General features: G+C 45.5%; 1 protein-coding gene across 1 annotated transcript in view; it reads right to left on the bottom strand.

The window, feature by feature from the left end:
- Nucleotides 1-3,061: 3,061 nt before the first annotated feature.
- Nucleotides 3,062-17,725, bottom strand: part of LOC132392959 (desmin-like) — a 29,881-nt gene continuing 15,217 nt past the window's right edge. The window contains exons 3-9 of the mRNA XM_059967591.1: nucleotides 15,823-15,918; nucleotides 15,308-15,469; nucleotides 10,322-10,447; nucleotides 9,033-9,253; nucleotides 8,183-8,226; nucleotides 7,993-8,078; nucleotides 3,062-7,218 (exon numbers count right to left, since the gene is read on the bottom strand). Of these exons, the coding sequence (XP_059823574.1) occupies nucleotides 7,177-7,218; nucleotides 7,993-8,078; nucleotides 8,183-8,226; nucleotides 9,033-9,253; nucleotides 10,322-10,447; nucleotides 15,308-15,469; nucleotides 15,823-15,918 (777 nt within the window). The 3' untranslated portion in view covers nucleotides 3,062-7,176. The remainder of the gene's footprint in view (nucleotides 7,219-7,992; nucleotides 8,079-8,182; nucleotides 8,227-9,032; nucleotides 9,254-10,321; nucleotides 10,448-15,307; nucleotides 15,470-15,822; nucleotides 15,919-17,725) is intronic.

Consider the following 17,725-nt stretch of genomic DNA (forward strand, 5'->3'; position numbering starts at 1 on the left):
TTTTGATTTGATTTGAAGCATGTGGTAGAAAATAACACACCACCATTCACTCATTATTTGCCCTTGAAACAGCAATATCTGTGAGTTTTAAGTTTCTGTTAATGTTGGTAAAGAGTTAGCCGATAGATTTTGAAGGAAGTATTGTTTATTGTTTACTTTTAGCAAGATATTGTTGCCCCACTCTTGCTTACATGGCTTAGTTACAGAATATTGTGTATGTGTATTACCTTGGTTAACACCAGTTGTGAGAATAATCAATAGGTGCACAATGATTCTGTATTAAATTTAATACATATTTTACTTAACTTTCTGCAGGTTCACAAGGAATAGACCTCATTAAAACACTGAAGAAAGGTTCCATCTCAGGTGAATTTTGAGAAGTGGTTTAACTCATTACATAGTTGTGTACATATGCACTGTGAGGGCAGTGAACTACTTCATTCCAGTACAGAAAAACACATGGGAATGCAAGAGGCCGCAGAGAGTAGTGGACACATCACAAGCACACCCCCCATCAATGACAGCATCTACAGGAGGTACCACATCCGGGCCATACCATCTCCTTGCAGTGACCATCAGGCAAGAAGTCCCACACCAACAGGTCCAAAGGACATTTACTTCCCCTTATTTATTCAGCTCTCAAACCAACTGCTCAACCCCAATCCCTACAGTTCAGCAACACCACTTTGACCATTTTGCATTGAAGTGGATTTCCTTCTTGTTCTTGCTTGTAAATATTATATTTCTGTTTTTCTCATGAATCCTGTTTGTGTAGCGCCATGTGCCAGTGACACTGCAGCAAGCAGGTACTTCATTGTACCTGTGCACACATCCATTCCGAACTGATTTCACAACCTACAGACTCACTTTCAAGGACTCTACAACTGCTCTCAGTATTATTTTTTTTATCTGCACAGTTTATTTTCTTTTAACAGTCTCAGTCTGCTTATGTAAAGCTTTTCATAAACTAGACCTTGAGTAGAATTGGGCCATGTGGCCCATCGGGTCCACTCTACCATGGCTTAAGTATTATCCCTCTCAAATCCATTCTCCTACCTTCTTCCCATAACCTTTAATGCTTCTAATAAATTTATCGTATTTCTTTATTTTCCTGTAAATAACTGCCAGTAAATGAATATCAGGGAAGTGTATAGAGCCATTTACCATATACACTTTGAAAATACTTGACTTTGAAAAGTACATGGGTGGGAAAGATTCAGACGGATGTGGCTAAATGCAGGCTGGTACCTCAGTCAGCATGTACGAGTTGGGCTGAAGGGCCTGTTTCTGTGCTGTATGACTCGATTTATCAGTAAATGTCAGACATGGAGCAGGTACATTGTGAACAGCAACACAGGGTTTTGTGATCATGTTGACTTGTGATCCGACTCGGTTTGTTCAATTTCTTAGCATTCTAGAAGGTACAGAAGTTACTCTCCTACAGGCATTATGTTCTTGAATGGACCTGCACAACCCTCACAATGGAACTGCAGACCACCTCCATGGACTACATCTTTAGAATCAGAATCAAGTTTATTTTCACTGACAAACCTCATCAAATTTGTTGTTTTGTGGCAGCAATAAAATATGCTATAAACTAAATTAAGAAATTATAAATTATAAAAAAGTAGTGCAAAAATAGTGAACATAAACACACGAGATTCTGCAGATGCTGGAAATCCAGAGCAAATCACACCAAGATGCTGGAGGAACTCAGCCGGTCAGGCAGCGTCCATGGAGAGGAATAAGCAGTTGACATTTCGGGCTGAGACCCTTCGTTAGGAAAATAGTTCATGGACTTTCAGAAGTATGAAGAAGCTGTTCCTAAAATGATGTGTGTGTGTCTTCAGGCTCCTAAACCTCCTCCCTCATGGTTGTAATAAGAGGGCACGTACTGGGTGATGGGGGTCCTTAATGATGGATACTGCCTTTTGGAAGATGGCTAGTGCCTGTGATGGAGCTGGCTGAGTTTACAACTCTCTGCAGCTTTATCCGAGCCTGTGCATTGGAGCCTCCTTATGAGACGGTGACGTAACCAGTCAAAGTGCTCTCCATGTTGCACCTGTAGAAATTTGTCAGAATCTTGTTCTGCACAGCCTTTTTCTCTTTTTTTTTAAACCGAGTGGTATAATTTATATTCTATGTGTATTGCCTGTGATGCTGCTGCAAGTTTTTCATTTAACCTGTACCTCACCGTACTTGACAATAAACTCGATTTGAGTGGACTCCACCCAGCCTGGACATTCCCTCATTGGGAAGATGATACAAGAGCTTGAAAAGATGTACCGCCAGGCTCAAGGACAGCTTCTACCCTGCTGTTATAAGACCATTGAGTGATAAGATGGACTCTTAACTTCACAGTCTACCTTGTTAAGACCTTGCACTTCTTCAATAACTTTTATACTTTATTCTGCATTATTGTTAGTTTGCTTTATTCTGATTCGATGCATCATGTAAAGATTTGATCTGTATGAACAGAATACAAGTTATTGACTGTATCTGGATACATACTGTGTGAAAATAATAAACTAATTTACCAATCTCAATCTACAGCATCCTGACCTTGTATCTTATCGTCTCCCTGCTCTGCACTTTCTCTGCAACTGTGACACTTTATTCAGCATCCCGTTACAGCTTTTCCTTTCCACCACCGGTCATCCCAAGGCTTTACAGCACCAGCTGCAAGAGCAGGGGTTCAATTCCCACCACAGCCTGGAAGCAGTTTGGACATTTTCCTTGTGACTGTGTTGTCCCACGTTCCAGACACATAGGGGTCAGGGTTAGGGATGTGGGCGTGCTACATTGGTGCCAGAAGCAAGGCCACGGTGGTAGGCTGTTCCCAGCACATCATTGCTGCAAATGACGCATTTTACTGTACGCTTCGATGAACTTATGAAAAAAAGCTAATCACATCAGTATAATGAACTGTATGGATAACTTGCAAAACCAGGTTTATCACTATAGTTCAGTACGTATGGAATAATAAACCTATACCCTCATGCTCTACCACCAATGTGTTAACAGTATACACAGACATACAGGAAAAAGCAGAGGCAGCAGGTGGAAGTGGAGGTTTAATACAAGTGTTCACATCTACAAAAGAGAAATGGTTGTCAGAGACAGGAGGGTCACCAGGGCCGAGAGGCTGCCACAGGACCAGGTGAGTGACGGGAACCCGATTTTACCCACTGCGGCATCGCAGCCTGGAAGAATATACAGTAACAGCATAGAAGAAGAAAGAAAAGGAGGCCACTTTGTCTCTTGCAAGGGACAATCATTCAATAAAATGACTGCCCTTTCACCTGTGTCTCTTTCCGCATCTCCTAAATCCCACAACATCCAAACATTTTTTTTGACATCTGTGATTGAGGCTCCACCATTCTTCTGCACTAAGTATACAAAAGACTCACTGTACTCCAGATGAAGAAACTCCATCCATTTCTGTCTGAATTTTGAGTCAGTGGCCCGTTACTGTTGACGACCAGGTCATTAGCTCCACCTCTAACCCCTCAGGCTCTGTCAGAATTCATTTCAATGGGATCACAATATGTTCATCTGAAGTCAGAGTATAGACCCCATCTCTCTCGTCCTGGAACAGACAGAAGGGTCACCAGGACAGAGAGACCACTGAGTTAAAATACGACGCAACAAAAATCCATCCAGTGAAACTCCATTTCAAGGAGCCAAATTGGGATGGCACCAAGATTAGCATAACATTATTACAGCGTCGTGACCCAGGTTCAATTCCTGTCACTGCCCCCGGACCATGTAGGTTTCCTCCCACATCCCAAAGACAGGCAGGTTAGTAGATCAATTGGCCATGTGTGTAATTGGGTGGCATGTTTGGATAGAAGGGCCTGATAATGTGCTGTGTCTCTAAATAAAATAAAAATCCAAGAGGAACTTCAACAGGACCTTGTTAAGAGACCAAACTTTCATAGATGAGAAGAAAGATCTTAGAGCAGACAAAGAGGCCATCTCTTTCAAACAGACTTGATGGGCTGGAAAAGACTTCTGCATTAAATGCTCACCTTTTCTACTAAAATAACTATACAAAGTTTTTATACACCTGCTCTACCCTGAAACCACTGCCTATAAATGGTAAGAAAATGTAATTTTCCAAGAAATTTTATTCAGATACTTTTAACTCCTTGAATTTTGGTGCAATGATATAGTTGGCTGGTGTACCATCACACCCTGAATGGAGGTAGTACAGAAGGGATTTACCAAGTTGCTGCCTGGATTAGAGAGCATGTCTTATGAGGGCGAGTCAAGTGAGGTTAGACATTTCCCTTTGGGGTGAAGGAGGGTGAGAGGTGGCTTGACAAGGGCGCACAAGATAATAAGAGGCATGGATAGAGTGGCAACTTTTACCCAGGGCAGAAACAGCAGATAGGAGGGGGCTTACTTTTAATGTGTTTGGAGAAAAGCATAGGAGGGGTGATGTTAGGGGTTTTTAAACACAGAGTGGTAGGTATGTGGAACACCCTGCCAGGTGTGGTGGTTGAGGCAAATACATCTGAGGCATTTAAAAGACTCCGAGATACACACATGGGATGATAGAAAAATACTGATTATGTGTTAGATTGATCTTAGAATAGGTTTAATGGTCAGCACAACACTGTGGGCTGAACGGCCTGTATTGTTCTATGTTCTAATAAATGATGGAAAATGACCCTTCTCCAGGCCTGGTGAAGGGTAATAGGTGTGGGTGTGCAGAGGTGACTCAAGACAAATGGAACCAGTAACCCACCAACTCAGTTCATGGTTGGTGCTTGGTCTGGGGTCAGGGGGGAGGGGGTTTCTTGATCAAGGTATTTTGATTAGTTGGCTTGTCTATTGGCAGGTTGGTGTTGATGGTACTGCAGGAGTAGACCTCGGGGGGGGGGGAATAGACCAGCACTCACCTCCCCCAAACCCCCAGTGTCCCAGCCCACATCAAGTCCTGTTCGCCCACCCCCTACTCCTGACCCGCACCGATCCTTGGTCTCGCCCTCCTTTGCTGTCCATGCCCCTCCCTTCCTCTGTAGCCTCCTCTTGCCCCTACAACCCTTCACAGTTCCTACTCTCCTCCAATCCAGGGCAGCATAGCAGCCTAGATGCTTTACAGTGTCAGAGTTCAGGGTTCAATTCAGTTGATCTTTAAAGAGTTTGTGCGTTTTCCCCAAATCTGCGCGAGTTTCCTCCCACATTCCACTGAGGTACAAGTTAGGGTTAGTGAGGTTGGGCATGCTATGTTGGTGCTGGTAGCTTGGCGACACTAGAACATCTTCAGACTGTGTTGGCCATTGAAGCAAAACACCGCATTTCACTGTAGGTTTCCATGTACATGTGACAATGTATAATGTACCTCTACCCTGGACAGGCTGATTTCTACAACTCTTCCACTATCTCCCTTCGCGATCTTTACTCCCATCGAGTCCTGGCCTTTGGCTCTTCCCCGGGTTCGGTCACTGTCCTTTGGTGGCTGCATCTCCGGCTGACAGAGCCTCGAACCCCGGCATTCCCTTGTTTCTCCATCCCCTTAAAGCCCACCCTGCTTCAGCTATTCCCCTGAGGGAGCCAGACGCGGGCCGATGACTGAAAGAGTTAAAGGGAACCTTCTTCACTCAGGTGGTGCAAGAGTGGAGCAAGCTGCCGGCTAAAAGCAGATGCAGGTTCAACTGCAGCATTTAGGAGAAGTTTGGATGAGTACATTGATGGTGGGTGGGGGGGTGGGGGGAGGGATAGGATACAGTCTCGTTTTTTTAGTAGAGAGAGAGCGGTGCTGAAAACAGTTGGTGTTTCGGGCCGAGACGTTTCATCAGGACTGGAAAAAATATGGCTGAAGGCAGAATAGGAACACAAGATATTCTGCAGGTGCTGGAAATCTTGAGGCAGAATAAGAAAGTAGGAGTTAGGGGGAGGATTACAAGCTGGCAGGTGGTAGGTGAGACCAAGTGAGGAAGGAAGATGGATAGGTGGGGGAGGAGTGACAAAGTGAGAAGCTGGGAGGGGATAGGGTGATAGAGGTACAGAGCTGAAGGAGGAATCTGATATCAGAGCACCTTGGACCACGGAGTAAAGAGGAGAAGGAGATGTGATGGGCAGGTAAAAAGAGAGGGGTGAGAAGGGGACCAGAATGTGTGATGGAAAAAGAGAGAAGGAGGGAGGGGTAGAGATTGCCAGAAGTTGGAGAAATCAATTTGCAGTTTGGAGGCTACCTAGATAGAATATGAAGTGATGCGTATGAACAATATTTGAGACTAGCCTTTAACTCTACCTCAGTACATGTAATAATAAATCAATTCCAATGCCGATAGCAGTGGAATGGGAATCAATGATGGCTTCTTTAGGCAAAGGGTGGTGAATCTAATTGCTGCAGAATGCTGTGGAAGCCATGTCAATGGGCATATTTAAAGCAGAGGCTGACAGACTCTTATTAGTAATAGTGTCAAAGGTTACAGGGAGAAGGCAGGCAAATGGGGTTGAGAGGGGTAATAAGTCACCCATGATGGAATGTCAGAGCAGATGATTGGCCTAATTTGGCTTCTATATTTTATGGTCTTATGGCAGGATGATCGGAGTCTTCCTCTGGTCCATCCCGATTTCCCCTTGGGAAATCCAGGAATGGCTTCTGTGCTGAGGAAGAAATGGGGGTCCATCAGATGCTGTTGGGTGTTTCCCCACCAATCCTCACACTGTCCCATACCCCTGCACACTCTCGTCCAATTCTTGATACGTTATCGACATGGGAGGGGCTGCTTGATTGGGTGCGGTGGAGCCTCCATCACTGAGGGCGTTTAAGGCAGACAGGTGGATAAATGTAAAAATCCGGAACCTCGAGTTCGGGCAGACCTGGGGGCAGACAAGGCCTTCCTGAAAGAGTCTCTCATTGCTGAGATGGTCAAGTCCTCTATACCTCTGCTCTTAGACAGGTGTTGTGAAATCGGACCGTCTCTTTCCCTTGGTCTTCGAAGCCACACAACGTGTGACTCTCCACTAACGTTGGCCGACAGCTCCCTTCGGCTGGGTTCTAAGGCATGTTGTCGCTGTCCCGTCCTGTGCTCGCGTGTGTGTGTGTTGTTGCTGTTAACCTGGTAGATGGCTGGTGGTGGGATGAGGTAGGGGTGTGGGAAGGTGTGGCAGGGAATCCAAGGTCAGGTGACACATCTGGTACATCTCTCGCTCTGGGGTTTAAGACAGCTCCTGTTGCTGCTGTGACGACTCACTGATCAGCTGGTGGGGTGAGAAAGGGAGAGAACAACACATTAGTGGTTGGAACAGGGTGGAGTGGGGAGGGGTGGAGAGAGTTGTACATGTGACAAATAAAACTAATTTAATATAATCTAGTCTCTTCTGTCCATATCCCTTCATTCTCTACATATTCATGTGCCTATCCAAGAATATTAAACTCCTCCATTGGATTACCCTCCAGCACTACTGTCAGCAAATGCCACACACCCACCCACTGTGTTTAAACATTCTTTCCCTTCATATCTCCTTTTCAGCTGCTCCCTCCCTTACCTTAAATGCACATCCCCTAATATTTGACATTTTGACCGTGGGATCATAGGTACCAGCTCTCTAGTCTATCTATGCCTCTCATGATTTTCTAATCCTCTTATCAGGTCTCCCCTCAGCTTCAGACACTCCATAGAAGGTAACTCAATTTTATCCACATGGTCCAAAACATCTAGGACTCCCTGTAGTAACAAGAGGGTCATACAATTTCAAGCTCTTTTAAAAAAAAATCTGTATTTTTGACTGTTTTGTCTTCCTCTCTGCTTCTTTCTTCTGCCTCTCACTTCTTTCCCTCTCACACTTTCCATCTTTCTCTCCCCCTCCCTTTCTCTCACTTGCTTCCTCTTTCCTTCCTCTATTGCTTATTTTCTCTATTCCCTCTCCCCATTTCCCTCACTTTCTCCCTCCATCCCTCTCTCACTTTCTCTCTTTTCTTCCCCGTCCTGCTCTTCTTTTTCTCTCTCCCTCCAAACACACCATGATGCTCACCTCTCCGTCTCTGGTCTCGTAAGTCTTGATGGTCACTGTCTTTTTGGTGTGGAGCTCCGCATGGCGAGGCTGCTCAGGACTGGTCTCTGGAACGGAATGAATCTCAGGTTTACTGCCACATCCCTGACTTGTTGACAGTAACAGCCATAGGAATGAAGCTCATACCGTTAGGACCGGGAGATTAACATACCTCTGAAACTCAGACTTGAAAACGACTGGATAGGCATCACGATCCTAAAATAAAATCCAATAACAAGAGATCACAAAGACTACCAGGCCAGGGAACTGACACACTGTCAGAGGAACTGAACTGAGGGAAGGGCTGGACTTGTGCATTTAATATTTCAGTAATATTGTAAACATATTGTTTGACCAAGCATTCTTTGTTTACATAACTCATTACAGGTTACACGTAAAAATACGAGAATGGCATACGTCATTACGTCACCAAGTCATAAGTGTGCACCTCACTAAAGTAAAAACTGAGTTACCCCCGGCTTCATGTTTTTCTTTCAATTAGTTTTAAGTTTTTGATTAACAGAACATAACAGTACTGGAGGGGCAGGGGGAGGAGGTGGTCACAATATGGGACGGGCAGGGGAGGAGGAGATCACAATATGGGAGGGGCAGTACTGAGGGAGCGTCACACTGTGCAAGGGGTGGTACTGAATGTCCTGGTAGGCTTGCTGCTGGGCCTGGCCAAGATGGCCGTTCATGGGTCGAGACAGCGGGCTGTCAAGGGCACTGCCCAAACCAACTGCCTGCCCCCCTTCAGGGGCTACAATTGTGCTAGGGTATCCTTAGAGAGGGAGCATGCGAGGATGGGGTATATCCTTGAACAGTGGGCCTCCCAGAGAAATGAGTTTGTTATAGATGGCAATAACTCAATTTTAATTTGAATTCCTTAACTGTATTGTAACCCATAATATTTGTATGAGATTCATATTTGAATAAAGTTTTATATATTTGTAAACAAAAAGGGACAGTATGAGGGAGGGTCACACTACGGAGGGACAGGAATGCCAACACCATGGACCCACCTGCTCTCTTCTCCCTCCAGCAGCTTCCTGTAGGTAGCAATCTCCACATCCAGCGCCATCTTGACATTGAGGAGGTCCTGGTACTCTCGAAGATGCCTGGCCATCTCGTCCTTCAGATGACGGATCTCCTCCTCCAGCCGCGCGATCGTGTCTGTGTAGCCTGCTGCCTCATTAGCAAACCTGTCCTCCATCTCCCTCAACTGGCGCATCAGCGATTCGTTCTGCAGGGAAGAGGTCGGAATCAGAAACAGAACTAGCAGGAGAATCAAAATCAAAATCAGAAACACAAAGACATTCTGCAGATGCTGGGAATCCAGACCAACACACACACACACACGGGCACACACTCAATGCTGGAGGAACTCAGCAGGACAGGCTGCATCTATGGAGAGGAATAAACAGTTGGTAAGTACATGGATGGGAGCAGTATAGAGGGTTATGGTCCAGGTCAGATAGGTGGGACAGAGTAATAGCTTGGCATGGACTAGATGGACAGAAGGACCCGTTTCTGTGCTGTATGTTGGACCAGCGTAAATAGGTGGCAATGGTCAGTAATGAGGCTGTAGGCCAAAGGTTCATTCCCATGCTGTATCTCTCCGTGGCTCAAGATGATTGAGTGACACTTGGCTTGGAACTGTGAATGAATTAAAAATAACTCATCTATTTGCAGAGAGTTTGCCAAGTAACTATAAACATAAGAGGTTCTACAGTTGCCGGAAATCCAGAGTAACACACACACAAGATGCTGGAGGAAGCCAGCAGGTCAGGGAGCGTCTACAGGGAGGAATAAAGAGGCAACGTTTTAGGCCAAGACCCTTCCTCAGGATCAGTTACCAGGTAATTACTTCCCAGAAACTGAGTGGTGCCACAGACTGCTTCAACCTTCATCTTGTGGCCTTTGAATTGTGAAATTCTAAGGTAGTGAAAAGTTTAGATAGTGAAAAAAAGGGCAGGACAGAGCAACAGAAGCTCCAAAGACATTCTTGGGAGAGGAAGGATCTAGGAGAAAGGGCTGCATCTGGGGATGACCTGAAAGTCTGGCCCAGGACAGAGGGCTCTGTCCAGTTGCTGTTGGTGGTCCATGCCCCAGTAGGGGTGATGGGGTTAAGTAAGCGAGCAAGTGTGGGATGTCCCTATGTGCCTACAGGTTGCCACCGTTTCTCTGAAATGCCGACTTTACTCAGTGTCGCAGCTCGGATCTCTCACCAGCTGGTGAAGTGTGGTGTGGAGGTGCATGGGTTTGTGGTAGAGCACTCGGTGACGGGAGGGAGAAACCAGCAGATACTCACGGATCCCTTGAGGGAGTCGATCTCACAGGTGTAGGTCTGGATCTGGTGACGGAACTCCATCGCCTCCTGCTTTGCCTGGCGCAAGGCATCATTGTTCTTGGCCGCACTCTGATTCAGATCTGCTACCTGCGACCAGAGACGAGGGAGGGCAGGCAGTGAATCATGGTGGTCCGCCTCAAACTCTGACCCTCTTCTCCCATCATACAGCAGCCCCTCCTTATGGAAGTAGCACCCTCCTATCACCACCCACACTCTGACACTGTATTGAATCCAGCCATGATCGGAAGCTTATTTTGATGTACATACACCGATGGACCCCCTTACCCAGGCCAGGCTGCCATCAGGAAGAAGGTGTGGAAACCTCAGGACTCTCACCAGCAGGTTCAGGGACAGTTATTCCCCTCAACCATCAGACTCTTGAAGCAACTGGGATAACTTCACTCAGCTTCACTCGCCCCATCACAGCACTGTTCCCACAATCTATGGGCTCACTTTCAGCAACTCTTCATCTCATGTTCTCGATAATTATAATCTCCTTTTTTCATTTGTATTTGCACAGCTCATTGTCTTTTGCCCATGGGTTGTTTGTCCATCCTTTTGGGTGTGGTCTTTCATTGCTTCTGTGGATTTACTTGGTATGAGCACAATAAGTGAATGTCAGGGTTGTATATGGTCATATATTTCTACTTTGACCATGTGACAAATAAATTAATTTTTTAAAAACCTGCATTGCTCGTTTTCTGACTGTAGCACTATATTCTGCATTCTATGTTTCTTGTTACTCTTGGTGGATGTATATGGAATGATGTGTCTGGATGGCACACAGACAAAAGCATTTAGACCACAAGACCAAGGAGGAGAGTCCGGCCATTCAGCCCAACATGTCTGCTCTATCATTCCATCATGGCCCATCATCCCTCTCAACCCCATTCTCCTGCCTCCTCTTCGTAACATCTGACACTCATACTAATCAAGAATCTATTAACCTCCACTTTAAATATACCCAGTAACTTCAGCCTCAGACTAAATAATCTCCCCCTTATATCTGTTCTAAAGAGCCATCCTTCTTTTCTAAGGCTATGCCCTCTGGTCCTAGGCTTTCACACTACAGGAAACATCCTTCCCACATCCACTAGCTAGGCCTTCCAAAACTGCTCACAATAATCCAAGAGCAGCCTGACCAGTGATTTATAAAGCCACACATCACACCTTTGCTTTTACAAGGGATGATTGATAAGTTTGTGGCCTAAGGTAGAAGGAGCCAATTTTAGAAAACCTAGCACATTTATTTTTCAACATAGTCCCCACCTACATTTACACACTTAGTCCAGCAGTTGTGGAGCATACGGATCTTGGACCTCCAGAAAGTGTCCACAGCAGGGGTGATTGATAAGTTTGTGGCCTAAGGTAGAAGATGAGTTATACAGCTCTTGCTACATGCACGTGAAGTTCAATTCTTTGAGTGATTATGCAGAAAGTTTGAAGTTGATAACTCATCTCCTTCTACCTTAAGCCACAAACTTATCAATCACCCCTGATGAGAGCAGGCCCACAGCCTGAGCGTCAGTGCAGCAAAGAGCAGAATAAACATCACAAAGCAGCAAGCAGAACCATCCCAATCCCGACACGCAGCCTTTTCAATCCACCTAGGCCCATACCATTCCTCTCTCTAGGAATAAGAAATATATGTATATCATTAAATTAAACTAGTGCAAAAAGAGAGCCAGAGAAAAGATCCGATTAGAATGCCTTCTCTGGCACAACTACAGAACTTAGCGAGATCATGAAACTGCGAATAAAGGATCTGTATATGGCCCTTTCACTTCAATATGTTTTGGGCCCGGACCCAGCCACCACGTTTTGGTCCATACAGACATTTCCAAATCAGCCGGACACTTAGATCAATCAAACCTTGCTTCCAGTTCAGGTGGATAGGCTCCAAAACTACTCCAATCTGCTCACTCCAGCTCAGACACCATCCTGAACATGCCTCAGCCTCACTCCCATGCACGTTGTGACCCTCAACCAGCTTTTACTCACCTCTTTATTGTTCGCAATGAACATTGACCATAATTATTTACAGAAAAAAGTTTTAAAGTACTTAGTTGGATATCTTGCTTTGAAAACCACCAGTAAGTTGTCACTCATCCTCAGTAGCGCCATCTTAAACCGGAACTATATTTGCCATATACGGATCCTTTATTCGCAGTTTCATGATCTCGCTAAGTTCTGCAGTTGTGCCAGAGAAGACATTCTAATCGGATCTTTTTTGTGGCTCTCTTTTTGCACTACTTGTTTAATTTAATTATATTGTTACGAAGGATGAACAACTCTGATGGGCAGAAGGGTGCAGAGTTGCCCATGTCCCCACCCCGGGAGAATCACAAACTGTTACTGTTTCGATGCTGCCAACTTTTACTAAGACAAAAGGAAACAGGCCAGGACATCTGTTACTGATAACTCTCTCTCAGGCTTATCCACCATGTTATGACTCCCGAAAGACTTATGGCTGCGGGGAGGGCTGTTTACGTGGTACCATCCTGCTCATTGAAATCCCTCAGTGGACAGCCAGAGTGGGCCGGTTTGATGGGTTAAGCCATTCAAAACTGATTGACACCGGAGACCCCGTGAGTGGGGATAAAAGTGAGGTCTGGGGTGACGCACCAGGAGACACACTAGTGAGCATCAGAAACCCACGAGAAGGTGTGGGGCATCGGGGACTGAACAAAGGATCGGTCAGTTTAACCCAGTGTTATAGCAGGGCCGGAGGGAGCTTGTGTGTGTGTGTCCACCCTTGCCTGGGTGACGAGTCCACCACGGAAGAACGGTCTAGCTAAAGGACAGAGGGGTCATACCTGAATGGCCACAACAACACATCGACGGATCAAGATCGTAAAGGAATGTTTGCAAGACAATAGCTGTCACTGTTTGATCGCCCTCTCTCTCTCTCCAACAATTACAACACATCGACCAACAACTACCTCAACCTGCATGAACTGACCTTTATATTTCCATATGACAATTCATTATCCCCTAGACAATGATAGAGCTTGTTTATTATTAATTATTATTATACCCACACTTTTAGGTTTAGTATTGCTAACGTGTATTATCTGTATATTTGCATTGATATTGTTTTGTATATTTTTACTAATAAACACTGTTGAAAATAGTACCACCAGACTCCAACGGATTCTTCTTTCTCTGCTGGTTAGACACCCAGTTACGAGGTACGTAACAATATACATGTATTTCTTATTGTAGTTTACGGCTTTTTATTATTATGTATTGCAATGTGATGGTTGTCCGTCGAATCCGATGACAGGAGACCGGTGCAGGAGGGTTGTTAAAATGGAAAAGCTGTTTTGACCTTGGAAATTTGCATCCAGTTGTACGAGCAGTTACCACAGACTGGGGAGTTCTTTGGTGACTAGGATGACCATCACATCTTCTGTGCCTTGTCATGCCCTTCACTCCCCAGGAAGTGTTGCAGAACGGCCTTCCTGGCCGTTGGATCTCACAGCTATCTCATTCACCCAGTCCACCGTGGCTGACTTCACACGCTAGGACAGGCATATCTCCATCTCACTGGGGTATGAGGCCCGCCGGCTGCGCTCGCCTGGTTTAGCCCGCCTGTTGGAGTGACGTACCGGGGTGTGGCCGCTGTCGCATGCCAACAGGCCACAGGCGAGAGCTGGGAGCTGTACTGGTGGGGCTCAAAGGTGAATGAGCTGCCCCAGAATGGACACAAGCCCCTTCACCAGAGATGTTACCCCTCCCTGGTCACCTCAGGCACCCGCAAAACAACCAGTTTCGCAACACAGTGCCAGTGATATTAAACCGGGTTCTCATTCAGTTGAAGGAAGGTCAGAGAAACCTTGGTAGGCAAAGGAAATGTTTCAAAGATAACTTCAGAAATTGGCCTGATGGAACTCGACGTTACATCTAAAAACTGGGAAGACATTCAATTGATACACCCAGAGGAAATCTGTTCTGGGGGAACTGTGCTACTTGAGAACGACCTTTGCTGTATTGCAGAGAACAAGTGGCAGCTGTGAGAGACTGAGCAACCAAAAGACCCAACCAGTAATCACTGCCCCACTTTGCACCAGAATACGTGGATCCCACATTGGCCTCTGCAGCCCCCGAGCAAGTGCCAATAGATAATCCATCACACTCAACTCCGGTGATTGCCTATTATTAGGAGTTTGCTGTGCTGTTGGGCATTACATGCAACAAAAACAGCAATCAACAACTATAAAGATTAAGGAATTGTATAAAGAACAAAGGAATGAATTGTATACAAATAAAAACGCTCAAAAAAGTTAAAAGTTAAAGGACTGATGTTGAATAAAATTTGCATGAGTACATCAATACCAGGAAGTATTTACAATGAAAACAGCATTATAAAAAGTGGTTTAGAGCATTTACAGTACTGTGACTGAGGTAATAGAGGGGGGTGGGGAGGGCCAACTAGAATGGTTGATCAGATTAAGTGTCCAGGGGAAGAAACTCAAGATGGTGTGAAGGTTTTGTTTTAAGAGACCTATAGCGCTTTTCAGAAGGGAGTTTTTAGGAGAGTCACTTTACAGTGCGAGTTGTGACTGTAATAATTTCCCTGCCTGCTTCTGGACACACACAAGTCCTGCAGTGACGCTGAACTGCAGCCAATTACCTTCTCTGCTGACCTGACCGTTCACTGCAGTTTTCAAGTATTGTGAGAGGATGCGGCACCAAACCAGACAGTAATGGCTGTCAGTAATTGATTCAGACAGAAGGAAACCATTCAACCCATCAGTTGGCATCATCCACCAATAATCCAACACAACAGGTGGAGAGTTGCAACCTTGACCCCACACCCCCTCACTGGCAAACTGACCACCACCCTCCCACCCATTCCATCATTGGAGCTCCTCCCCCACCGAATGACACAGCGAGCCCACCCCAACCCCTCCTTCTCACCCTGCTACCTTCCGCCACACCAACCTTGGACTTGTACCACTCCTCGGCCTCCTGGACATTTTTGGCTGAGATGGACTCGTACTGTGCACGGATATCACGCAGGGCGGCTGTGAGGTCTGGTTTGGCCATGTCGATGTCCACTTGGACCTGCTGCTCCTGGAGCTGAGCCTGAAGTTCCCGCAGTTCCTGCAGGAAGGAGGAAGGAGGGGGAAGAGATGGTTAGAGAGCAAATCCCCAACCCTTTTCTTGGAGCTCCCTCACTCTCAACTCAAGGTTGAGTCAAGAACTGTAGGTCATGGGTGAAGGGTGAAAGGTGAAATATTTAAGGGGAAAATCTTCACTCAGAGGCTGGTGCAAGTATGGAATGAGCTGCCAGTGGAGTTGGAGGATGTGGGTTCAGATTATGATTCATTTATTTATAATACGCACTTCAAAACATACACTGAACAATGTCAATAGGGTTGAAAGAGTACAGAGAAAATTTACAAGGGTGTTGTCAGGAAGGGAGAGAGTGACAAATAGCAAAGCCTCAGACTCACCTCCTCATGCACCTTTTTGAGGAATGCGATCTCCTCATTGAGGGACTCGATCTTCCGCTCAAGTTCCAAACGGGCCAGTGTGGCTGCATCCACATCCTGTGAGAAGGAGAGGCAGCTGCCTTGATTAACTCTGTTGCTCAGTAAGTTGACACCAACTGCCAGCTGTCTTAAGCACATTCAAAAATAACATAGCCAGCATCCATATACTGACCCTGGGAAAACAAGGCCACCCAGGGACACATTTCAGTGCCATTACACCACAAGATAGGAGCAGAATTGGGCTATTTGTCCCATTGAGTCTGCTCTGTCATTCCATAATAGCTGATTTATTATCTCGCTCAACCCCCTTCCCTTGCCTTCTTCCCATAACCTGTGACTCCTTTACGAATCAAGAATCTATCGACTTCCGCTTTAAATATACCCAATGATATGGCCACCACAGGTGTCTGTGGCCATGAATTCCACAGATTCATCATCATCTGGCTAAAGAAATTCCTCCTCAACTCTGTTCTGAAAGGAAGTCCTTTGCTCTGAGGGTGTGCCCCCAGTAATAGACTCCACCACTATTGGAAACATCCTCTCCACATGCACTCTATCCTTTCAATATTCAATAAATTTCAATCAGATCCGTCCACCATCTCATTCTTCTAAACTCCAGCAAGTGGAGGTCCAGAGCCATCAAACATTAACTTTTTCATTCCTGGAAATGTTCTCCTGAACCTCCCCTGGACCCTCTCCATCACCAGACATCCTTTCTTAAATAGGGGGCCCAGAACTGTTCACAATGCTCAAGTGCAGTCTGACCATTGCTTCAGCCATTGGCAGGACAAGCCTCATTTCCTGTTGACCCATTTCACACCAGCATCTCCGTAGCAGTGAAGGACTTTATTTTAAGAAATTTAATACATAAAATTGATTAAAATTCATACAAGAAATAATTTCATGGTGATTGGAGGAGAGTATCGGGGAGATGGCAGAGCAGTAGGTGCATGAATCACCCTGCCAGGAGTGGTGGTAGAGGCAGGTACATTAGGAACAGTTAAAAGAACAACATCGAAAGGTACAGCACAGGAACAGGCCCTCTGGCCCACAATGTTGTGCCAAATCAATTAGATCAGTAATCAAATGGTCAATTAAACTAATCTCTTTTGCCAACACAATGTCCAGATCCCTCCACTTTCCTGGCATTCAGGTGCCTATTTAAACGTCTCGTAAAAGGAATCTACCTCCACCACCACACAGGCAATGCATTCCTGGGGTGAAACTCATGTACGAAAGAAAAATTAAGGGCAATGTAGGAGAGAAGGGTTAGGTTGATATTAAAGTAGGTTAAAGGTAAGAACATTGAGCCAAAAGGCCTGGACTGTTCTAAGTTCTATATTCTAAATTGAAAACGAGTTCACTTCCAGTTGCCACATTTTAGGAAGGATGTAGAGGCTTTGAAGAGGGTTTAAAGGCTTTGGAACAGGTGCAGGATGTTGGAGAGCAGATGCTGGAAGTCTGGAGCAACACAAAGGATCTCGGCTGAAACATCGGCGGTATACTCCTCTCCACAGAAGCCGCCAGACCTGCCAAGTTCCTCCAGCATTTTTCATGTGCTGTTCTGGATTTCCAGCATCTGCAGAATTTCTTGTGTTTACATGGAGGTGTAGGAGATTTCAGTCCAGATGAAGGGCCTCAACCTGAAACACAGACTGTTCGTTTCCCTCCATAGATGCTGCTTGATCTGCTGAGTTCCTCCAGAGTCCTTGTGTGCTGTTACTAGGATACCACCTGAACTAGAGGGCATGTGTTACAAGCAGAGTCTGAACAAAGTTGTCTGGTTTTCTCTGGAGCATTGGTGGCCAAGAAAAGCTCATAAAATTATATGAGGCATAGGTCATAAGGGACAGGAGCAGAATTA

Source organism: Hypanus sabinus, chromosome 4, assembly GCF_030144855.1.
Source record: "Hypanus sabinus isolate sHypSab1 chromosome 4, sHypSab1.hap1, whole genome shotgun sequence".
NCBI lineage: Eukaryota > Metazoa > Chordata > Chondrichthyes > Myliobatiformes > Dasyatidae > Hypanus > Hypanus sabinus.